Below are 24,843 nucleotides of genomic sequence, written 5' to 3'. Positions count from 1 at the left end.
TTGTTATATGGCAAATACGATATCAACAGGAGGATATTACTTGTTGAAAATTTGTAGCAGCATTTAACATCACTCACATATCTGTCTTGAAAATACGGCGGTTCATGGACGAGGCAAAAATGTATAGCTAATTATATACAGCTTTAGGCATTGTATCGCAGATACTAGAAATGAAAGATCTGCAAAAAACTGTGTGCTCTACAGATATTGGCCGAAGAAAAACAATGTGTTTCCGCTAATGAAACAAAAAACAAACGTTTGGAAAAGTTTCGATCTAACGGAGGCTGCAATACACCAGCACAAAATAGAATACGAACAAATTGAGAATATTCCTTACCGAAACATAACGCAGCTTTGAAGATAATATGGTTTTGATAGCTACTGCTGGGCTAATTTCATGGATTCCAGCATCGAACTTTTGCCCCGCGGTATTCGCACTTTTGCCCCGCTAGTGGGGTAAAAGTGCGAATCTGCCCTTATCAGAAGAAAGAATAATTTATTTAGAATTTACATAGTTGAATATGAAGACATTGAGTTACTGCATCACTATAAAATATATTATGCTGTTGTCCTTCTTTATATCTCACGAAAATTGATGACAACTTCAAACATCGTACTTATGCCCCGCCCTACTCTATGTCAAAATCCTTGGATGTCCGGTACTGGGGGACTTCCCCCTACTGTTTTTTGTTCGACAGTTTTCGCAGTCAACTGTTAAAGTACAGGATAATTAGGCCATTGCAAATTATTTTTGAAGTTTATCTCCTCTTTATGTTGGCTCTAAAAATCGGAAAGCAAAAATAAGTTGCCAAACCTGAATTAATTTTTTTTGTATAAAATCAATTATCTGTGAGTTTTGCAGCCTAAAGAACTCTAAAAAAGTGAGAACGGAGTGTTAACGCTTCTAGCACGAAACAAAAATGGAAGAACAAAATGTAGCTTCCGAAAATCGGCCAAATTTTTTTTCTCGATTTTGACTTTATTTTGGAAGGTTTTTGCATAGAAAATAACAACGTATATATTAAAACAAGAATAAATTCGGGTTGAAACCCGATTAATCTTTAAGCAAAAAGTCCTAAAAATATTAATTTTTTTGCGTGATTAAAAAAATCTGTTTTTTTTTGACCGACCCCCCCCCCCCCCCCCCCCCCCTTCAGTTGTCTAGCATCGGAAGGACAAAAATTTTAAAAAAAGATTTGTAATGGCCTAATTTACGGTTTATAAACGCGTCATTGCTAAGTGTGCTCAAGTGAATTCAAAATGACCTTCAAAAACAACCGCGGTCGGAAAGATGCTATGAGCGAGGTACGAAAGCAAACGATGCTATATTGTTATACGAAACGATACTATGTACATACCGGTTATATGTGACTTGGACCTGGACTTTCCTGTAAAGCCAGTAATTACGAAAATTGAGATTAAAAATAAACTTTTTTTATTAATTTAACTAGCTGACCCGACAAACTTCGTATTGCCACAAATTAACCTGTGTTGTACATAAATCATGAATCTCGGATGATCTTTGTCACTATCTCGAGTTTTGCAAGCCCCCCAGTGGGCGGCGCTTCCGACGGCGGGTCACCGGCAACACTCGCGACCGGCTCGTCCTGAATGATCTAGTGTTACTATAGATAGTTTTTGTGGTCTTGTTATTGATTAATGTTTTATGGAAGAGTCTCGAATTTCTCGAGTTGGATTAGTTTTTGAGTTTCGCAAAAATTTCTGTTTTATTTGTATGAGAGTCCATATCCCCCTACCACAGGGGTGAGAGGTCTCTAACTATCATAAAATAAATTCAAGACTCAAAAATCTTCTACATGCTAAATTTGGTTCCATTTGCTTGATTAGTACTCAAATTATAAGGAAATTTGTATTTCATTTGTATGGGAGCCCACCCTCTTAAAAGGGAAAGGGGTCGTAATACACCACAGAACAAAAATTCTGCCATCTAAAACTCTCACATGCCAAATTTGGTTCCATTTGCTTGATTAGTTCTAAAGTTATGAGCAAATTTGTATTTCGTTTGAATGGGAGCCCCCCCCCCTCCTAAAAAGGTAAGAAGTCCTAATTCATAATGGGAAAAATGGTTGCCTCCAAAAACACCCACATGCCAAATATGGTTCCATTTGCTTGATTAGTTCTCGAATTATGAGGAAATTTGTATTTCATTTGTGTAGAAGCCTCCCCTCTTGAAGTGTGGAAGGATCCTAATTCACCGTAGAAAATATTTTTGCCTCCAAAAACCTCCACATGCCGAATTTGGTTCTATTTGCTTGATTAGTTCTCGAGTAATGGGGAAATTTGTATTTCATTAGTATTGGAGTCCCCCTCCTAATGTGGGAAGAGGTCCTAATTCATCACAGAAAAAATTCTTGGCTCCAAAAACACCTACACGCCAAATTTGGTTCCATTTGCTGGATTAGTTCTCGAGTTATAAGGAAATTTGTATTTCGTTTGTATAGGACCCCCCCTCCTAAAGTGGGGAGGGGTCCCAATTCATCATTGAAAAAAAAATTGTCTCCAAAAACACACATGCCAAATTTGGTTCAATTCGCTTGATTAGTTCTCGAGTTATGAGGAAATTTGTATTTCATTTGTACAGGAGCCCCTCCTCTTAGAGTGGGGAGGGGTCCTAATTCACCGTAGAAAATTTTCTTGCCCTTGAAAACCTTCACATGCCAAATTTCGTTCCATTTGCTTGATTAGTTCTCGAGTTATGAGGAAATTTGTATGGAAGCCCCCCCTCTTAAAGGGGAGAGGAGTTACAATTCCCCTTATAAAGAGGGAGGGGTCTCAATTTACCATAGAATAAATTCTTGTCACCGAAAACACCCACATGCCAAATTTGGTTCTATTTGCTTGATTAGTTCTCGAGTTATGAGGAAATTTGTATTTCATTTGTATAGGAGCCCCCCCTCCTAAAGTGGGGAGAGGTTCTTATTCATCATAGAAAAAATTCTTGCCTCCAAAAACACCTACATGCCAAATTTGGTTCCATTTGCTGGATTAGCTCTCGAGTTATAAGGAAATTTGTATTTCGTTTGTATAGGAGCCCCCCCCACTTAAAGTGGGGAGGGGTCCCAATTCATCATCGAAAAAAATTTTGTCTCCAAAAACACACACATGCCAAATTTGGTTCCATTTGCTTGATTAGTTCTCGAGTTATGAGGAAATTGGTATTTCATTTGTACAGGAGCCCCCCCTCTTAAAGTGAGGAGGGGTCCTAATTCAACATAGAAAATTTTCTTGCCCTCGAAAACTTTCACATGCCAAATTTGGTTCCATTTGCTTGATTAGTTCTCGAGTTATGAGGAAATTTGTATGGAAACCCCCCCTCTTAAAGGGGAGAGGAGTTATAATTCCCCTTATAAAGAGGGGAGGGGTCTCAAATTACCCTAGAATAAATTCTTGTCACCGAAAACACCCACATGCCAAATTTGGTTCTATTTGCTTGATTAGTTCTCGAGTTATGCAGAAATTTGTGTTTCATTTGTATGGGATTTCATTTGTATTTGTATTTGTATCCCCCCTCTTAGTGGGGGGGAGGGGTCTCTAACCATCACTAAAACCTTTCCTGGCCCCAAAAACCTCTACATGCAAATTTTCACGCCGATTGGTTCAGTAGTTTTTGATTCTATAAGGAACACAGGACAGACAGACAGACAGACAGAAATCCTTCTTTATAGGTATAGATATAATATGTAGTGGGGCTCTGTAGCCGCAAGGTTACCGAGTCTGCTTTGACAAGCGAATGGTCATGGGTTCGAATCTTAGTAGAATCAGGCCATTCGATGGCAAAGTGACTTTAACATGGGTTTATTCCCAGGCCCCTCACCACCCTTCCTTCGTGCTGAATTCTATGTTATACCGATATGGCCTATTGACAGTGCAAAAATGAGACCCTTATAGTTCAATGCACTGGTTAACTGTTCCAGGGATCAGGGTTGCCACATGCACAGATTATTCTGTGTTTAACAGATATTTGAAAGAAATCGCCTGTACAGAATCTGTATGCATAGAATACAGATTTTCGCCAAATTACACAGATTAAACAGATTTTTGAGCTTTTACATGAGAGTGAAAGAGACGGAAATAGTCAGCAAAATGACTCTCTATCTCTTTCACTCTCGTTGTTTTGCATTGGACAGATTTTTGCACAGATATTTTTGCTCACCGCACAGATTGTCAGATTTTTCCAACAAAAAACACAGAATTATATGTGGCATCCCTGCCAGGGATGGCTATAATTGGGGACAGCGCTGTCATGTGGAACGAGGTGGGTAAAGTAGAGAAAAAGCATTGAGGGAAGGGTACTCAAATTACACACAAGCACGCATAAAATTCAATTAGCATATCGCTCACTCAATAGCGACTATAGCCAAAATAAATGCCGTGCGGGTTATTATACAGCAAACACCCGGGCGATATCACAATAGATCAAACTATACTGGTCGCAGTGATGAGTCCATACAGGAAAAAAATATAATATGTAGTATTATGCATTATTCAGCCGAGAGCCGGGGTGGCTCTTGCCGTATCAAGAATTCCTCTCCATTGTGATCGGTCCTGGGCTACTCGTCGCCAATTCGTTGCGCGTCTCGACACACGCAAGTCGGCTTCAACCTGGTCGAGCTATCTAGCACGTTGAGCCCCTCTATTTCTGGTGCCGGTGGGGTTCTTGAAGAGAACGGATTTCACTACACAGTCGTCCGGCATCCTTGCGACGTGGCCGGCCCACCGTAGTCTCCCAACTTTCACCAGGTGTACGATGGGAATCTCTCCAAGCAGTGCCTGTAGCTCGTGGTTCATACGTCTCCGCCACTCTCCGCTTTCCGTCTGTACTCCGCCAAAAATAGTCCGCAACACCTTTCGTTCGAAAACGGCAAGTGCACGTATGTCTTCCGTAAGTAAAGTTACTGTCTCAAGTCCGTAGAGGACTACCGGTCCTAGTTTGTTCGAATCGTAAATCGTTCAACTTCATCATTATAGGTGGCGGCATTGACGGGTTTTGGTGAAACAATGGTAGGGTAACGGAACCTCCTCGTCATACGTAATCACGATTGCGATTCACACTATATTTCGTGTTTTTAAAGGAATTACATCCACAAGTACTCAAGTTTTGACACGAGATAGATCATTCACTTCTTGCCTATACATGTACACCGATTGGAACAGATAAAATATTTCGGAAGTTACATTTTCTTGTTCAGTGGAATAGTGAAAAATAGTGGTTTTTTTACATTATCTTTTGTCGATTACGAAAAGACAATCCAAATGTTAGTTTAAATGAAATTCGCATCAAATTTAGTTTTAATGCTGGTTTTTCGTGTCCAGATAGATGAAGACCCACCGTGGATGAAGCCATCTAGCACCTCAGCGATCCAGTAATACAATGGAGAACTTGTAGTCACTGTTAATCTGTTGACCCCTCAGTACACTTTACTTTCTCGTTGCTATGCTTTCGGACACTTTGACCGGCTCTGCCCTTTTCTTTCCACTTCCCAATGAACAATTGTTGATTTTACTTTTAAAGTAGATTTCAGGATAAAATTTTAAGCCCCGTTTTGACGACAACACTGTTGAAACTGCCATCTGGGGTTCAATGTAACTACCAGGTTTTAATAGTTTGACCTAGTTTTGTTGCAGTCACAAAAACCTGATATGTTAGTCAGCTTTAGAGCTTAGATTTTTTCTAGGTTTATTGTGATTGATGTTTTATACAATACCAGAGACCTAGGAAGCTTTTTTACTATGCTGTGCTAAAACAACTGAAACGGCTAATCAGCTTTGGTATTGACTACAGGTAATAAGCTACTTTAAGCTGTAGTTGATTTTATTTCAGCTATTCACACCGGCTTTATGAGATTCGTTACGGCAATCATAAAACCCTGCTCGCAGCAAAGAGGTCTTTGCATTATTCAGTTTTATGAATTATTTTACAGTTTTACAGTTAATTCATATGACTCGTTATTTTTTGACAATGCGTAAATAATATGGGTGGCCTTAGATTCGTTACTTAAATTTTCGATTCCAGCGTATTCTGATGAATGCATGCTTAATTTGTAGTTATGTACTGATAACGGACGCAAAAAATCCTTTTTGCGACGAGTAATCAGCTCCAACAAACGCTGCAAGCTTCAAGCAAACCCCAATCTATGGAAATAAACATCAATAAAAAGTCTGTTTGTTCGCATAAGTGGCTGTGTGCATTATCTGACTGGTAGAGTAAAATTCCAGTAAAATATCGTGTATCTTGAATGCTTTATGACTAAACTATTCCCGTTGATACACTGTTCCTGCTGGCTCTCTGTTGACTACTTTTGCCTATATCCGTATTCAGGATTATTTTAACAGAGCTATTCAAAACATATCATCATGCGATAAAAATATTTCCATAAATACTCATATTTGCATAAAAATATCTTTATGATGTGTGCGTAAAAGTATCTATCATTGTCCGTCTTATACCAGAAATGCAACCGGCTGCAGTTGGTAAAAACATAATCAAATATCAGAATGTCCACAGCTATTTGGAGTGACATGTCTTGATAAGATAAGCACTGATAAGGTAGCCACCCTATCTTTGTTTACATCCAATGAGTTCAATCCAGCCATTTTCAAAATTTATGATAGCATGACCAAACCTGAAGGTGCAACTAAACTTCAAACAATTTTATTCGTTCTTACGCGAACGAAAGCAAATATAATAATAATTTCCATCAGCATGACAAACTGCATCCTCGTCAATAGAACGACGGAAGCGTTACAGTTCGCGCTTTTCTCGGCGACAAAGAGGTGCGACGTTCCGGTACTCACACTCACTTAGCCCATTTGGGCAATTAGGTCTAGCCAGTCAGTCGCCTTAACTGTGCATAGGTATCATTATACTCCGTGCCTGCGACTCTTTGTTCGTCCTGTATTTATAACTCGATTATCTCTGTCCCGGCGTCGTTTCGCATATACTTCAACCGGTCGGACGCACTGCTCGTGCTCGTAGCAGCAGGGCAGGAGTGTCCATTTCATTAATGGTCAACGATAGCGCAAATAATTCATGCAGAACGTGGAAATTAAATTGCCCTTCCTTTCTTTTTCGTCGTTCTCTTTCAGTTCCGTGCTGCTACAGCAAAACTGTCCTAGTTGGAGGACATCGCCGCCAGCCAACTTGAGAGACCGATAGCAGCAACAGTATGCCAGGCGAATCGAAAACGACGGCTCCAGCAGCGGAACCGGTGCCAGCCGCAACGAAACCGAGCACACCGAAAAAGAAGCCCGCCACATCGGGAAAGGCGGCTCTTGCGAAAGTCACAGTCCTCGACGGATCGATACTAGAAGTGACAATTGATGTAAGATAGTAGTATTATTTCCTACCGTGTTAAGGTTTCATGCCAAAAATTTGCAATTACAGCGTAAAGCCCGCGGGCGGGATCTGCTAAATTCAGTATGCGCTGGACTGAACATCCTCGAGAAGGATTACTTCGGTCTGACCTACACGACGGCCGCCGATCCTCGAGTATGGTTGGATCTCGAACGACCGGTGGCCAAATTCTTCCGTTCCGAACCCTGGGATATGAACTTCGAGGTGAAGTTCTACCCGCCGGAACCGGCCCAGCTGCAGGAGGACATCACCCGGTATCATCTGTGCCTACAGGTACGGAACGACATCCTCGAGGGTCGGCTGCCGTGTTCGTTCGTTACGCACGCCCTGCTCGGTTCGTACCTGGTGCAGTCGGAACTGGGCGATTACGATCCGGACGAGATGAAGGATAGAGCCTATCTGAAGGATTTTAAAATCGCCCCTAACCAAACGCCGGAGTTGCTCGATAAGGTTATGGATCTGCACAAGACACACAAGTGAGTAGCGTTTTTGGTGTTTCATGCACGAGTGGGACTGGATTTTAATTAATTTGTTTTTTTTTGCCAGGAGTCAAACACCTGCCGAAGCGGAATTGCACTATCTGGAGAATGCAAAGAAACTTGCTATGTACGGGGTCGATTTGCATCCAGCTAAGGATTCGGAGGGTGTCGACATCATGCTGGGAGTGTGCGCTTCCGGATTGCTAGTTTACAGAGACAAGTAAGTGGCGGTACTTTTTTTTTTCATTCTATCAAGTTTCTCTAATCTGTTGAATCTCTGGACTTTTATAAAACAAAATAAGTTATGATTTAAATTAAAAGAGCTCTTTAGTAAGAACTCATTGCGTGCTGTAATTGAGCAACTCCTTCTCTTTTTATTAAGTTCTTGGATTTGGCCTTCGGATCCAGATCATTCTTTGGATTTCAACTTTGGAACTCATGGGAGTCCACCGCGTCTATTCTTGCGCTCTGCCTGAACACTGTAGTTTAGATCAATCATTTTTATATTATAATTTGAGTAATTTATTTCTTCAAAAAAAATCTGTTTTCTTAGTTTCGTTTTTTTATCTATTTTTACAAGCTAAAATCTGTCTTCTTCCCTCCGCAGACTTCGGATCAATCGTTTCGCATGGCCAAAAATTCTAAAAATCTCGTACAAACGCAACAACTTCTACATCAAGATTCGGCCGGGCGAGTTCGAGCAGTACGAATCGACCATCGGCTTCAAGCTGGAGAATCATCGTGCCGCCAAGAAACTGTGGAAAGCATGCGTAGAACATCACACCTTCTTCCGGCTGATGACACCGGAACCAACCTCCAAGTCGGGCCTGTTCCCCCGATTAGGGTCGAAATTCCGATACTCAGGTCGCACTCACTATGAAACGCGTAAAACACCGGTTGACCGACCGGCACCGGACTTCAAGCGCAGTCTCACCGGAAAGCGACTGTCGAGTCGTAGCATGGACGGTAACTACAATTCAAACGCCTTTTTCGGTATAAAGATTTTAAAAATTCTGAATTTTCCAGCACTCGGTCATCAGGAAAAGGAGAAGGCCGCCCTTAAGGATCCGAACAAGGATGCCAACAAGCGGCATACAATGTCTCATCCGCCGGATCACATTCCCGATCTGGAGTCCCCGACGCGTGGTTCGCGAAGTCCCATCAAGAAGGACAAAAAGGAACGCGTGAGTAGTATTTGACCAACAGCGACCATATGTCTTGATTGACTGCGTTTTGGTCCGTTTAGAATACCCCTCCTCAACACCGAAAGCTTGATACAAGAGTTGATTACCTCTTTTGTCTATTTTATGTAACAAAATTAAATTTACAATAATACAAAGGTTCCCTTCCTGTTTCACGGGATTTCAGGAATATTTCTGTCCCACTTGTTTAACCCTCCTTCGGGTGGTTCTGCGTCAATTTTCAAGGGTACTAATCCGTGTGTATTATATTATCTGTGTACTTTTTCGATCGAAAACAATCACACTTAACCAATTCATCAAACACTGTCAACACTAACAACAACAACAACAACTACTACTACTACTACTACTACCACCACCATCACCATCACGACACGTTACTGCTACCATGATAAACCGAACCACAACTGCAGCTGAAGCGCGAGTCTAGTACCGGAACTGCTTCAGCGTCGTCGCAGAGCTCACTAGAGGGTGATTACGATATCGCTGCGTCGTCGTCTAACGTTGTTCAGAGCCAGGTTAATAAGAAACTTTAGTGTTTTCAACATATCATTTCTATCTTGTTTATTATTTCTTCTTTTGTGTTTGCGCCAAAAATTTTCTAGTTTGTATTTTGCAAAGCCCACACCATAGAGATTCTCTTGCAAAACTGCTAGTATAAATGCAGCGATAAGCTTTGTTGCAGGCCGAAGAAACAGCTGCAGAGAGCAAGCAACCACGCAATCTTATATGTTCCAGCTTCGGTGGCTGTTTCTCTGCCTTTGGGCCATTTTAAGATGATTTTTGTTCATTCGCTAAAACTATCTTCCCTTGTTAAATGTTTGATTAGAGAGATAAAAATAGCAGACCCACCCAAACTTTTGGGTGAGTTCTTTGCCAGCCACAACGTTGTACGTCTCGTAGTGTGATAAAACGGGGGGAAATTAGCAATCGATTTGATGTGAATGTGATTGAATATGACAGCCTGTCTGTAGAGGAAATCATAGTTGTTCGACAGCGTACATTAGTCATTCTTTTCGGATTCGTTTCTTCTGTTGTCGTTTTCATTTCGACTCGTGCATGTTCCGGTATTTTATTAATCTTTCTGTAGTTTGTAGGAATAATGGCAAATGGTTTCACAATGACTTCCACATTAAACCGAAACGTAACTTGTCGCTGCTGGAAGAAAAGTTAAATTTTTAGACGTTGTGAAATCACCGCAAGCGGTCTTCCGTGCTTTAGTAGTAGAATAATCGCCTTGTCTGCACTTTATTTTGGTCCTTCATAACTTATCCCATATGTTGTGCGCTGAGCTTGAAAAGCAACTTGTCGTTAATTTTGCTCGATTTGGTTTGTTACAGAAACCAGTTGGCGGTATTGCCGTCCTTCCCGTGGTCGGCAAGAAGGATAAGGACAAAGCCGACAAGGAAGCTGCCTCTCCTGTGAAGGAGGAAGCGGCCGTTAATGGTAATTCACGTTTTTATGCTGTAGGAAATTACGAAACTTAATCTATACTCGAAATCTATCCTCCTACAGGCAACAATGGCAACCAGGAAGCATTGAATTCTTCTACCGAAGAAAAGACTTCCCCGAGTGGAAAGCGAAAGGTAAGTGTACCTAGCAACTTCGCACCTCAATTTTAGTCATAGTGATTAGAGGTCTGAGAATATTTCCATTTTGTCTGTCAGCCTGTTGACTGTTTTACCCCGCATACTGTGTCAAGATTTCGACTCCCCACAGTTGTTCGTATGATCCTCTTCTCCTCGTTAAAAGTAGTTAGATATTTTTCGAATGTTCAATCTTTGATATCCCTGCGACGTCCAATTACATTAGGTGTAGACCCTTCTAGAGTAAGAGTGTTCAGAGGTAGTTTAGATTTTTATACAATGTTTTTTTTTCGTTTTATTTCCTTTTCAATTTCTCTCGATCTGATAAAAAAATGCACAATTGCTGTTAAAATTGCACCAAACTTTAGGGTTTCCTCTTCTCGTCGGGTCGCAAGTCACCGAAAGAGAAGAAAACTCCGGGCGCCACACCGACAGCGGCGACCAACGGAGACGGTAGCACCCGAAAGGATACATCACCAGTGAAAGAGCAAGCACAAACCCAGCGTGGTCAGCAGCAGGCCGGTGGTAAGCCAGGTTTCACCAAACCGTACGAGTACTCGGAAAGCGATCCGAACACTAGTCCCAACAAGAAGAACGTAAAAACACGCGGTTTCCGTTACGACGAAGATCCAGCTCAACATATTCGCGATAAGGAAGATGTACAGCTAAGTCCGAACTCCCAGAGTCGTAGAGCTACCGGGTTGGCGTTCAACTACGCACCGGGAGAGGACGAAAAGGTCCGCGAATCGGTAGAGAAGCGAAAGGCACCTCCCGGAACGGCAGCTCATGACGCAGATGCGAAGAAGGACAAACTTTCACCGAAGAGTGCCGCCGCTAGAGGTTTACCAGGAGAGACAGATGCCGAAAAGGGAGTTCGTACCAGCGCTCGGTCCTATTCTCCTAACAAGGGACGTGCAGGTGATGCAGCTTTGACTGGTGCTGGACTCTTCCGTCCATTGGAAGACGGTGGTCAGGCAGATCCTAATGCAGCGTTCATTAGCGGAGAACAAGCTGGCGGATTCGTGCCGGTTGTTGCCTCGACGGAACCTGCCAAAAAGAAGGTAAAAATTATGGTGATCATTTCGAGGTATGACCCGAAAACCAAGAAAGTAGACACTTCGCAAGGTGTGGTGGAACACTCTACTGGTGTGTTGGACACCAAGAGTGGACAGATCGAAAGTAAGTACGGAGTGATTGATCCAAAGGCGGGAACGGTTATTAATTTCAACCCTCGAACTGGCCAGAATGAGACCTTCCAAGGTCAAACCGATTCGAAGACCGGTCAAATTCATGTTGTCGGTGGAGTTGTTGATGCAGCGACTGGAAAGGTCGATGATTCGCTGGGTCAGGCTATCATCATTGCTCCGGATGATGATTCGATTGTTGAGATTACCACCATCACCAGCAAGGTTGATCCCAGTACCGGCAAGATTGATACAACGAATGGAGAGATCGAAAGAACTCGAGGTATTTTGAACAATAAAACCGGCTTCATTGCTACCAAGTATGGTGAGATAAATCCGAAGACCGGGGAGCTCAGAACTGTTGATCCCAAGAGCGGTAAAGTCAGTTCCCGAACGGTTGCCGTGGATAGAGATAATGGACAGATTACCGTGATTGGAGTAACCGATCCCAAGACCAATAAACTGGATAACAGCCAGGCTCATCTGATTGCCATCGGTAATCAAGTTGATCCGGTTGTTGAGGTGACCTCCGTATTGGGTAAACTCGATAAGAAGGGCGCAGTCGATCCTAAGACGGTGGTATTTGATAAGAGCACAGGTCAACTGGATACCAAGGATGGTAAGATCAATACTAAATTTGGTCAATTCGATCTTGTAAAACAGACAGTCACCTATGTCGATCCGAAGACGGGAAAAACCGAAACTAAAGAAGTTAAAATCGATCCGGTATCCGGTCAGGTGCTACTAAAGAACCAGGTGAATCCGAAAACCGGAAAAGTTGATAAAGATTATGGACGAATCGTTTCCATTCGTATTGTGCAGAACCGTATTGATCCTGCTAGTGGCAAACACGTCACTACGGTCGAAGACAAAGACATCCGCATTGATCCTAAGACGAATCAAATTTGGATCCCGGAGAGCAAGGATCCGAAAACTGGAGAAACAATCTTTACCTCAAGTCAGGTCGACCCGAAGACCGGGTACGTGATTACCATCTATGGCTACCTAAATCCTAAAACCAACGAAATTGAGAAACAGACCAAGCTAGACCCCAATTTAACCAAAATCGATCCGACCACTGGTCAAGTTTACTCTGCAACCGGCTTGGTGGATGAAGCAACCGGTGAACCGCTGTTCGCCGCTTCGCAAATCAACGAAGAAAACGGTGAAATCTACACCAAGGTTGGTAAAATCGATCCCAAAACGGGTAAGTTGGTAATCATTAAGATTGTGATCCTCACCAAGAAAGACGAGCGCGGAAAACCGGAAGAAGTTGATTTGAACGGTGTGGATCTCGATCCGGTCACCGGTAAGATTAACAACATCGCAACGAAGACGGTCTACGTGTACAAAATGCACGATCCAATCACCGGCGAAACCTACCAGGTCGATCCGAATGATCCCAGCATCGCAGGAGCACGAACAACGGTTACCCAAACTATGACACTTAGCGGTGAAATCGACCCGGTCACTGGCCGCATCAAGTCGGAATGGGGACACATTGACCCGAACACCGGCGATATTGATCCGGCCACGGCAATCCGCGATCCGGTTACCGGAAAACTGATTCTGAACTACGCCGACATCGAACCGAGCCACTTTGGCAAAAACGTTACTGTCACGAAGGAAACGGTTCCAATCACTCGGGAACAATTCTACGAAGGTATCAAACATCTCGGTAAGAGAGCGATACGACGGGACTCGGAAAGCTCGGACGACGATATGGCCGAGTACGAAAGCGAAAGTATTAAGGAAATTAACTCGGGAACACCACGGGCAGCCGCCGGTGGTAAATACGGCACGCCGACGGTGGTGAAAACGACAACGAAACAGGTTATTACGAAGAACGAAGACGGTGTGACACACAACGTGGAAGAGGAGGTACAGAATATGGGAACCGGTCAGATAGTGTACTCGACCCAGGAACATAAGGTAGGCACTACGTTACACAGGTATTTCACTCTCCTAGTCTGAATGAGTGTTGCTTTTTGTTGTTGATTTGTTGTTTTTTGCCATTCCTTCAAAATTATTTGCCATTTCGCATGCATTTGATTCGGAAAATGCTCTCTCGAAATTGATAAGCATAGCTTTAAAAAAAGTGATCGCAGCACCACTCAGTGGAAAAATCATACATAACCACTAAGCTTTTCATGACATTAACCCACTGATATCGCAGGCCGATGCTCCGAGCGACATTCAGGGTAAATTCCTAACGGCTACAGCCGTCACTACGCGAACCGCTACCACTCACGAGGATCTGGGAACGAACGCTAAAACACAGCAGCTGGAGGAAAAAACCGTCGCCACTACCACCACCCAGCACGGCGAACGGCAGGAACAGCGGGTTATTACGCAGGAAGTGAAAACCACTGCCACGGTAACCAGCGGCGATCAGGTAGGAATCGGTCGACGAGAGCGCTTGTCCGTTAGTTCCGTTAGTCATAATGCATCATTTTAACTCTAACTGACTTGTTTTACTTTACTTTTATGTTTTGGTTTTTTCGAAATATTACAACAAAATCGATTTGCATGCTGCATTCGATCCCGCTCGAATTGGCTCCCGCTTGTTTTTGGCGTTTGTTGAATTTTATTTTTTGCTTGATGGATGTTGTAATTATCATTGCACGCCCGGTGGCGATTGAACGCCCGAATCGTAGTATGCCCGACGCGATAGCATTTCATCGACCAGTTCCGGCGATTCCGGAACGCCAATCGATGGTCCGTACGAGGGCGCTGACGATGGCTCGACGGTGATCTACAACAAGAGCTACACGGTTGGTATTGCATTGTGTTAGTTTTATCTCGTGAATGTTACTAGATTATTCCAAACCAGTTTCGTTAATGTTGAAATTTGATAAAAAAAATATGCATGTGAAATTAGCTGGTACAGTACCTACTTGAAGTTGTAGCGATTCTTCGTTACTTTTTCACAAAGTTGGTTTGCCTAACTGATAGCGAAACTAAGTAGTAATCTCTGTTGACAGGGTGTTGACGATGTTGCTGGCGCTTCGAAGATCCCGACCGGTCCGAATGTGGAACATCACCGAGTTTTACTGGACGATACTCACGAGGGCGTATCGGCTGAGGGAGAGATCGTTTCCAGTCAAACGGTTAGCAGCAAAACGCGGACAGTAGAAACGATTACCGTAAGTGTGGTCTTTAGGACTGTAACTCTGCTGCAGGCTTTAATTGTAACATAACATTTTACATCTTTTTAGTATAAAACGGAACGAGACGGTGTCGTAGAAACGAGGGTAGAGCAAAAGATCACCATCCAATCGGACGGCGATCCGATCGATCATGACAAAGCGCTTGCTGAAGCTATCCAGGTAGGTTATGACGAGCCGGTAACGGGCAAAAATGTGTAATGTTCATTCATTTTTTCGCTTGTTTCTATATAATATCGGTGATTGAAGCTTCTGGACGATATATTCTGATTTTGGTTGCAACTTGATAGGAGAAATCTGAGTTTGCGATTGAATGTTAGCGGTTTTTATTCTCAGTTCAATGCGATATTTCTTCCCCCATTTCGCACAGGTTGGCTCACGCAGATACTACATGCATCCGGAGGAACGCATAAATCTGATTAAAAAACACTTTCTTGAGCGGAGCAATGTTCCGAAGTTTTAACCGTTTAACTGGTTGGTAAAGAGGATTTGTGTTTTGGTAGTTCTTGGCATTCATTCCACAATTCACTGTGTGAATTCATACGACATGTGAATGGTTTGAAATATTTTGAAGTGTTATTTTAAGCTTAATGTAGTTTTATGATGCGCTTGTGCCTTTATTCTTCATCATTCAACCACAAACTGTCAACAATGCTGCTTATAAGCAGGGAATTTCGTGTCAAGTCTGCCAAAGGCCGCGAGGGTTTCTTAGGGAAGTAAAGTTTCTTTTAAAAAATTCTTTAAATGAACATACAAAATAATGACAAGCATACCTTATGGTTCGTATTATATGGTGCTCATCGTATCCGTCTATTTTAACCATATTTTGAATACTGGGTTCTCTGCAGAACTGCGCGACTTTATTTATTAATCCTCCGCTTCCATATTCCTTAGCACTCGTTTCTTGAAAACTCCGAGCACTCGCAAATCCTCAAGTAGAACACTAGAGCTTAGTGTGTTCAAAGCAATTGCTTGTAAAGCCCATAGCAACCAAACGACTTCTGCTGATAGTATACCTGCGAATCTCACGGCTGGTGTTATTGTCCGTCGTCCCCCAGTGAGCTTAGGCAGACAAAATCATTAAGGCCATTACAAATATTTTAAAAAGTTTTTGTGCCTCCGGTGTTGGGCGAAAAAAAACAAAGTGAATTTTTTAATCGAGCAAAAAAATTGGATTTTAGGCACGTTTATTTTAAGTTCAAACGTGAAAACCAAATCTTTTCTTGCTTTCAATATATACGTTATTAATTTCCATGCAAAAATCTATGAAAAAAAGACAAAAACGAAAGATAATTTTTTGGGCGATTTTCGGAAATTCCGCTGTTTGAATTTCCATTTCTATTTTATGCTAGAAGCGTTAACTCAACTCGTATACTCATTTTTCAAGTTTTTCAGGCTGTAGAGCCCACAGACAATTGATTTTAAAAAAAAATTAACTCATATCCTACAAATTATTTTTTGGCCCCTCGATTTTTCAAGTCAATTTCCAAGGGGGGGTGACAAAAACTTTTAAAATGATTTGCAATGGCCTAATTACCTTGAACTAGTCACTTTGTTTTGGACGTATTTATCTTTACCCCTATCTCTAGTCTGGCTCTGGACTTTGGTCTAGTGTATTGTTCAGCCACCGCTACAGATGTTCTACCGATAATGTCCATCATGCCCTCTGCAATGGAGCCGAATTTACTAGATGTGTTGAATCATCCTGACGAGACCCTCCGCCTTAAGTTAGGAATAAACCTGACGATCCACCCGAAATCCGCACACATTAGATTAAATCCGCACACGTAGATTTAATTTGTCTGATCAGCTTCCCGGGGAATTCATGTTTTTTCTTGTTTCTTTACGATCGATAGTATCATGTGTAGCTTTGAAGTCAACAAATTAATGTTGTAATTTACACCGCAGCGTAAATATTCAATCGGTCGTTTACCGTCCTTCAACGATGCCGACTTGATAAATTCATACAAATCTATTCGCAATTGTTGATAGGCGGCTAAAAAATCGTTTGGTAGAAAGGCGGCTTCGAGAAGGGTGATAGCACTTTTTAGATCGAAACAGAAACCCCTTCCTTCCACTTCTCCGGTAGCTGTCAGTATTCCAAATTCTTGCAATCAATCGGTGCAAAAAGCTCCGCTCCAATGCCAGCTGATTTGCTGTTCCTCAACTGCGTGATAGTGGTTGTCTTTCCACGTTCTGACAAGTGCTACAAGCTTTGCTACCCCGCCCTCATTCATCACGCTCCTACAATCATCGTCATACCAGTCGTTCCCCTGATTTCTACTAACGTGCGTAGACATAAAACAAAAGGCGGGGTATCCGACCCTCCGGAAGAACACTATGGCCCGGAAAAAGGAGAAATCGTAGGATGCGGAATTTCGGTTGAAGTTTTTATTTGAAATTGGTATTCAATTAAACTTGGAATTGAATTTGAAATAAGAGTTAAAGTTTCACTTGAAAATTGGATTTCATTGAACTGAAGGACGAAATCGAACTTAAAATTTTAATTGAAATTAGACATGAATTGGATTTAAATTGGAGTAGAGATTAGACTTAGAATAACATTTGACATTAGACTTCAAATTAAAATTCTAATTTACTTGAAATTGAACTTGAAATCAAAGCTCAAATTTGACTTAGAATTGAACCTAAATTGGAATCTCCACTACCAGTTCCCTTCTTTTTGGTGTCTCGTATTTTCATTGTTTCTGTCGTGTTTATTTAATTTTGACTCACTTTTTTCCTTTCCTCTTCGGTATTTTTTTTTTCTCTTGTTTTACGTTTTACCTTTTTCTTTAGTCCATTTTTCCTATTTTTCTTTCCTTATTTTTCTGTGCCTTTTTCCCGTTTTTAGTTACATATCTCTCCTTTTATATCCCGAATCCACTCTTTTCCCATTTTGCTCGTTTTTTTTGTCGGTTATCTCTATCACTATTCTTCTTTTCCCTTTTGTTTTTTTGTTTTCTTGCTTCGTATTACCTTTCTTGTCTCATTTTCCCTCTTTTTATCTCTCGTTTTTTCTTTTTTTCTGCTTCCGCTGTTTCCTTTTTTTCTTATCCTGTAGCGTTTTTCGCCTTTTTCCTGAGTCCTGATTGTCCCTTTCCGTTTTATTATCTTTTTTCTTCCGTTTTTCCTCGTGTTTTCTCTTTTGCTGTCTCGTGTGTTGACATTTTCTATACCATTTTGACTTTTTTTCTTTTTTTCTCTTGCGACTTTCGTCTTTTCCGCTTTTCTTTTCCGTTTTTTTCATTTCGTCTGTTCCATTCTTTTTATTATGTTCTGCGTTTTCCTCATTTTCTGTCACGTTCTTTATTTTTTTCCAATCCCTTTTGTCTTCCGTTTTCATTGAAGTTTTGGGAGCGTCTTAGTAGTACGAAACCTGACATTCATGAAAAGAAGAAAACTTTCCAAATTAAATTCTACTATTAATGTTTATTCGCGACCAAGCATGGCACAATCACTTTGACTTAATTCACATTCATTTGACAGTACCGTCTCAGTCGAGCAGAATTTGAAAAACTTATATATGGGACGGTTGAAGAACTAGTTGTTATCTACAACTTTTCTGAAAAAAAATTGTTGTATCTTTTGTATTTACGGTGCTACAAGGCTAGTAGCTCATTAGTAGCCAAGTGAACGTTCACTAATGAACACCACTAATGAGCTACTAGCATTGTAGCGCCGTAACTACAAAAGATGCAGCAAAACTTTATTCAGCAAAATTGTAGATAATAACTAATTCTACAAAATCCCATATAAAACTGTGTCAAATTTTGCTTGGCTGAGACGGTACTGTCAAATGAATGTGAATTGAGCCAAAGTGTCCGTGCCATCCCTGTTTGCGACAGATGCGTATTTCGCCTACGACTTGCAGGCTTTATCAGTTCGAAAACAGATGCTGGAGAAGTTTTTCCTCTCCCGTTCTTTATTTTTTCTGTGTGTCCTTTCGTTTTTTGCCTCATTTTTCATCTTATTCCCTCCCGTTTTCTATATTTCTACTTGTTTTTTACCTTTGTTTTCTCTTGTTATGTCCCATTTTGTCACATTTTTTTTCTTTTTTTGATACCAGTTTTTATTCTTTTTCGTGCTACTATTTTTTCTCATTTTCTATTCCGTTTGTCAAGTTTTCCTTCGTGCTCTTTTCCGTTTCTTCTCCTTCTGTCGCATTTTTCCTTGTTCTTTTGTTTCTTTTCTGGGGAGCAACAGGAGAGGAAGTTTCTCTGAATCCATCGGTCATACAATCAGTGAATATGCTAACCATTAGTAACTGTTTGCACTAGGTTGTTTGGTTAATGAGATATGGCTGTTTGAATTAGATAAACATTCAGGAAACCCGAGTTTTCAGGTATAACCCAGGAATAACAAAAAGTGTTATTCAAATTGGAGTGGAAATCAGACTTTAAATCATACTTGAAATTTAACTAGTAGGAATTAAAATTGGATATGAAATGGATTTGAATTGCATCTGAACTTGTACTTGGATTGGGCTTAAAATAGACTCGAAATAGGTATTGAAATTGTGCATGAAATTAGAATTGAAATTGAGCTTAACTTGGGCTTAAAACTAAACTTGAAATTTAACTTGATAACTTTTGATTCGAAATTGGAGTTGAAACTGGTGCTATTTTACCGCGATTAATTTACTTAAAAACCGCAAAAATAGTAACCTATTGAATTAAAACAATTCGGACTTCTGAGGTACAGATATTATATTGTTTCACCGTAAATTTTACAAAGAAGGTAGGGAACGTGCCCCAGTGTGCTCCAGCCTGGGCACGCTAGTATCCGTTGCTCGTATCCGATTATGTTCTCTGCTATGTCGCAGTTTTGATGGTTAACTATTTAAAAGTTATAATGTTGAGCGTCTTAGTCTTCTTTATCACGTGTTTTGATGGTGTCCCCACAATCTTCGAGGGGGGCTTCGTCCAGCTCGTCCTCTGCCGGGCAGTACAGCTTTGAGTGAATGCGCTTAATTTTCGGCGATGTCAGTCCGCTTCAGCCGCGTGATCTGGCTGACATGAGATAAGATCTAAGGGCATCTTAACCACCACTAGGTAGTGGTTTGAGTCAACGTTAGCGCTTCGATAGGATCTGACGCTAATGTCTTAGAAGTGCCGTTAGTCAATCAAAACACTGTCGTTATGTGTTTCTGTCCGACTTGGCGATCTCCAGGACTACTTGTAATAAGAGTTTATGCCAAAAAAAGGTATCATATACGGCCATATTATTTGAGACGGCCAGCCAGTCGTTGGCCAGCTGTTGAACCCATCATCGGTTTGTATTCCTCCTTCTAGTCAACCTAAGAATTGAAATCCCCGATGATGATCTTGATTCCTTCTTGTCCATCGAGAGTTCTTCCAGCACAGCTCTTGCAATGTTACGAGGTGAAACTTGCGGAACTTTAATACTTCGGAGAGAGGGATTCTCTGGAAGTGGAGAGACCGGATGTTTCACGTCCTGAACTTCGAATCGTTCACTGTTCAGGTCTACAGCGATTTCATAGAAAAGATCGAAATTCACATCGTATTTTTCCAATACTGTCTATATCTACTTGTCATTCTTGCAAATCTGAATGAATCGAGGTCTGAAATTGTATGGTTCTCGGACGTGTTTGTTGACTGACACCCATTCTGACGTTCCCGTCGTTGCTCCGTAGACTGCCTTTTGCATACGTTCGGTACCAGTATCAGAAACAGAGACGGGTTTGCTTGATTGATTTTTTGGTCTTAAACTAAATTTTTTTATGGTATAATAACAATCTATTGTACAAAACACAATTTATCGAAGCGGTCTTTTGCAAATTTTCCATCACATACCACATCGCTATTGGCTCGTTTTATTTTGAAATCCACATCCTTTGGTTGGCCCTTGAGTTTGATCTTTGAAGTAAAATCTCAAATTCCCGTACGATTTCCATCCACTCAACGAATCGATGTTTCACTAATTTCAGGAAGCAACCGCCATGAATCCAGACATGACCGTGGAGAAAATCGAAATTCAACAACAAACGCAGTAAGAAAAAAAAACCAACGAACGGACGCTTGCGTTTTGCGGAATGCATCTCCAGGTTGAATTTCGTGCAGTGAGAGACAGGCATGCTTTTATTTTGCGACGATAGAACGAGGTTTCTATGCTGGAAAACAGTATCAAATCAAATCGTTCGGTATTTTCTTTCGCTGGTAATAAGTTTAGGAAGGCAAGCAAACAGTTGAAAAACAGTCACACGTTTTATTGATAGGAAGGTCGATATTGCAAAAAAAAAACAAAAAGCAAAATCGAACGGAAAGTTGCGTAGGTTAAGCATTTACTAATTTTAATGAACCAAGAAAATAAAATTTTTCGAAATGCGAACAGAAACAATCAAATCGCTTGATGTCTGAGAATAGATAGTTCGCTAATGGCAAAAAGAAGTAACGCAAGAAGAAGCAAAGCAAAGTTGTTGAACAATATTTAACAATATTTACACACACCGAAGAGAATGAGAAGCTTATATTGATTGGTGAAGAAATATTCACGAGCTAGAAGTGAGCAGAATATCGAGTGTTTGCTTTCAATGTTTCACGTTCGCAAAGCGCCTGAAAGAGGAGACATTAATCGTGAGTTGTTTTATGGAGGAATCGCAATTATTAAAAGAAAAACAAAGTTTACTAATATTGCTGAAAATAAAACAGAAGGAGAGAGTTATACAAAACGTTTCCTGTCTGCTGTTGCTACCACTAGTGATTGTACAACATACACTCGTAGCTAAATATACATTATACACATTTTCCCTTCTTCAACGTACCTAAAATCAGAATTGTAGCCAGAATTACATTTTTCCTAGTCGCTGTTGAATTCGCTAACCAATATAAACAAACAGAACAGTTACGCTGATCATATTTAGTCAACAAAAAACGTAAGTACCATCGTGTTCATTGAATGGATTCATTAATAATTCGCAAAAATCTGTACAACAAGTATCATCAACTTTCATAGCAACAATCAGACAAGACCAATCAATCTGCGATCATCGCTAGGAATCGCAACAGGTTAGGAACCGGAAATGAAGCGACACTCGACACAAACAAAATTGCAAGATGCCTTAATTTAATCCCGAGATAATACCCCCTTAGAAAGCTCGACTAATAAGCAGTGCTTACAATGGACTAATCGATTCAGCATACACGGTGCCATTGTCACTAAAGTCGACGATTCCTCTTCAATATTTTGTTTTTCTGATAATTTTCAATTATCCGTGCACAATTAACTATTCTCTCTCTCTCCTTTGTATTTTCTAACGTAATACTAACGAACGTGTTTCTTCCGATGCAATAAGTAACGTTGTTTATGTCTACCTTTTTATGTTACTATTTATTTCTTTACTTTAATTAACATTCCGAGGAAAACTCATTGCAAACGTTCTAATGAAACATCCTAAACGTACTAAATCACCCTTATTTATGTTTTTACGATCCTTTTCCCTATTTTTATGCCTCCCAAAAAAAATTATAAAAATTACATTGAAAGTATCGAATCTTGCTTTCTATTCAAACATAAACATCCTCAGTCTATTGAATATGTGTCAAGAGAAACGCTGAAGGAATGTGTTTTCGGCAGAGTTAACCACACACACACTTCGTAAAGTAATATATTTTTGTAATCGAAAGCTTTTTGCGTAGATATAAAATACACAAAACAAAAAATTAAATTACTGCTCGCTTTGCCGAGGAAGAAGCGGAGGGTACAAGTTGAAGCACTGTCGATTTCAGTTTGAACCCTCTCGTAACGTAATATCAATACCTATGTATTTGTGTGTGTATGTTCGATCGCGTAAATTGAGCACAGCCCTTCTGGCGGCGAAGCAGTTTGTTGAGTTAGTTTTTACTAAAAAAAAATCAGATAATTTGTATTTTTTCCACTGGTTCTGTGCTCCCAAAGCGGAACAGTGACATCGTTTTGATTTTTTTTTGTTTTGCCTTTGTGTAAACCGGTCCTTTGAGTAGATTGAGAAAAAAATAAAAATAAATGTTTTAGTGTAGATTCCGATTTGTTTACCCTTATTGACATCATTTTTTTTATTTTGTAATCATTCTATTATTTTTGTTTTAAGAGAGATTTATTTATGGCAAGTAGGAGTAAACTACCTTTCAAAAAATCTTCACATTAGTTTTTAGAGTCCCATTTCGATGTTGTCAGCTTATAATGAACGAAACGAAGAAATTACAGCAACTTTTGAAATAATGCATTGGGCACCAAACGACATGTGATGGAAATATTAAATGGAAACAACAAATAAAAGTACGAAACCGCGCTGTTGCGATAAATGTTAAGCCGAACAAAATGAGTTGTAAAGCTAAGCTGATCGTTGAAAACAAAAAATTCAAATGGGCACATTTAAACGTACAGCTGACATACGCAGAAAGAAAAATAAAATGGTTAAGTCTAGCTTATGTGACAAAAAGTAATAAGTTTGACTAAAGTAGATCACATTTATGCCGAAATCCTTTTCATTTCAGTGCAAGAAGATGGTGTTCAGCAACCGACGTTGAATTATCGATGAAAATTACTGCCAATTCGAGGATATCGACGGATGGTTTTGTAAGTTTGCCTTGCATTAACGTTCTCTTTATAAACAGATAATTTAATATAGAACTATCACGAATTACCAAGAAAATTTTGCTATGAAGACGATATCTTTGCCGAATTATATGGTTGTGGGAACTCATTGCAGAATTGCATACGAGTTTCATAAGTCCGATATGACACTATCCTTTCGCTAGTTTACACAAGGCAATGTGTACGAAAAATTCTGCTGAATTCCTTACAGACGACACACAAGATTCCTATGGAAGAAATCAGAATCTGTGAATCAGTAAATCTGAGCGAGTCTTTTTTGTTTAAACGGAAGGTTATTTATTTTCCTTGTGTGACTCATCACTGCGACCAACAGCTACTATAGGTCTATTGTGATATCGTCCGGGTGTTTGCTATAACCTGCACTGCATTTCTTTTTGCTACTATCGCTATTGAGTGAACGATAATCTTATAAATACACTCTAAACGAAAAATATGCAGACATATCTGTGATTAACCAATTCTTAATTAAAGACGTCCAAAAAACACTGACAGTTATTACTATTCACCCTGTAGAATTTAAAAAGTTGTGTATGAGGCTTGTAAGTTTGGTTACGATTTGTAACTTTCATCAGTGTGGCAAGATATTTTACGTAATAATCATGATTTTTGTACGATTTGCAAACAAGTTATTTTGAAAAAATATCAACAAACTGTTTCCAAAAAAATTAATGCAGTACTAGTGACACCTTACTGCTAGCCTAATCCATACGCTCAGCTCCCTTATAAACTGCATTCAATTGAACGTAGTATACTTTCTAAACTATATATTATGCTAAAAGTAGTGCACAGCTGTGAAATAAGATCGTTCAGAAAGCTGCTGAAACTTGCTGATAATGGACGCAGCAATGCGGTAGATTTACCTGATCTTTTGAACCTCTGCTGTGCCGCCGCCTAGCCTGCTCCGATTCGCTGGGTTTCGTTAGGTCAGAAGTCACTGAAAACATTATACCTAATCTCGCAGCGCCATCGACGCAGATTACAAATGATAGGATGCAAATCAATTAAAAATAATGCGCACATCTGAAATTCTTCTTCTAGTTTGTACGTAGTAAATGGTACCTTTGTGTGCAAATGGCTCAGATAATAGTTATAATCAATTATTCTTATTGTTTCATCCGAAGAAAACAGATGTATAAGTGGCTGGGAGATAAAAAGGGAGTGGCTTCGAGCAATAAAATAAAATATTCATACGATATCATACCATCATTTTTACATAAATCTACAAAAGCTTCGC

At 40.4% G+C, this 24,843-nt stretch overlaps 1 protein-coding gene across 5 annotated transcripts in view; it reads left to right on the top strand.

The window, feature by feature from the left end:
- The window catches only part of LOC128738849 (protein 4.1 homolog), a 75,867-nt gene extending 52,439 nt beyond the window's left edge, over positions 1 to 23,428 (top strand). For all 5 annotated transcript variants that reach the window (XM_053834291.1, XM_053834290.1, XM_053834289.1 and 2 more), the window contains exons 3-15: positions 7,108 to 7,343; positions 7,406 to 7,851; positions 7,922 to 8,074; positions 8,462 to 8,820; positions 8,881 to 9,038; positions 10,397 to 10,502; positions 10,572 to 10,642; positions 11,011 to 13,758; positions 14,003 to 14,221; positions 14,484 to 14,600; positions 14,811 to 14,972; positions 15,045 to 15,155; positions 20,944 to 23,428. In XM_053834291.1, the coding sequence (XP_053690266.1) occupies positions 7,188 to 7,343; positions 7,406 to 7,851; positions 7,922 to 8,074; positions 8,462 to 8,820; positions 8,881 to 9,038; positions 10,397 to 10,502; positions 10,572 to 10,642; positions 11,011 to 13,758; positions 14,003 to 14,221; positions 14,484 to 14,600; positions 14,811 to 14,972; positions 15,045 to 15,155; positions 20,944 to 21,009 (4,872 nt within the window). In that variant the 5' untranslated portion in view covers positions 7,108 to 7,187 and the 3' untranslated portion in view covers positions 21,010 to 23,428. The remainder of the gene's footprint in view (positions 1 to 7,107; positions 7,344 to 7,405; positions 7,852 to 7,921; positions 8,075 to 8,461; positions 8,821 to 8,880; positions 9,039 to 10,396; positions 10,503 to 10,571; positions 10,643 to 11,010; positions 13,759 to 14,002; positions 14,222 to 14,483; positions 14,601 to 14,810; positions 14,973 to 15,044; positions 15,156 to 20,943) is intronic.
- Positions 23,429 to 24,843: the final 1,415 nt, after the last annotated feature.

This window comes from Sabethes cyaneus, chromosome 2 (genome assembly GCF_943734655.1).
Source record: "Sabethes cyaneus chromosome 2, idSabCyanKW18_F2, whole genome shotgun sequence".
NCBI classification, from domain to species: domain Eukaryota; kingdom Metazoa; phylum Arthropoda; class Insecta; order Diptera; family Culicidae; genus Sabethes; species Sabethes cyaneus.
Note: the sequence above shows the minus strand (reverse complement) of the source record. Positions and strands in the feature narration are given on the sequence as shown.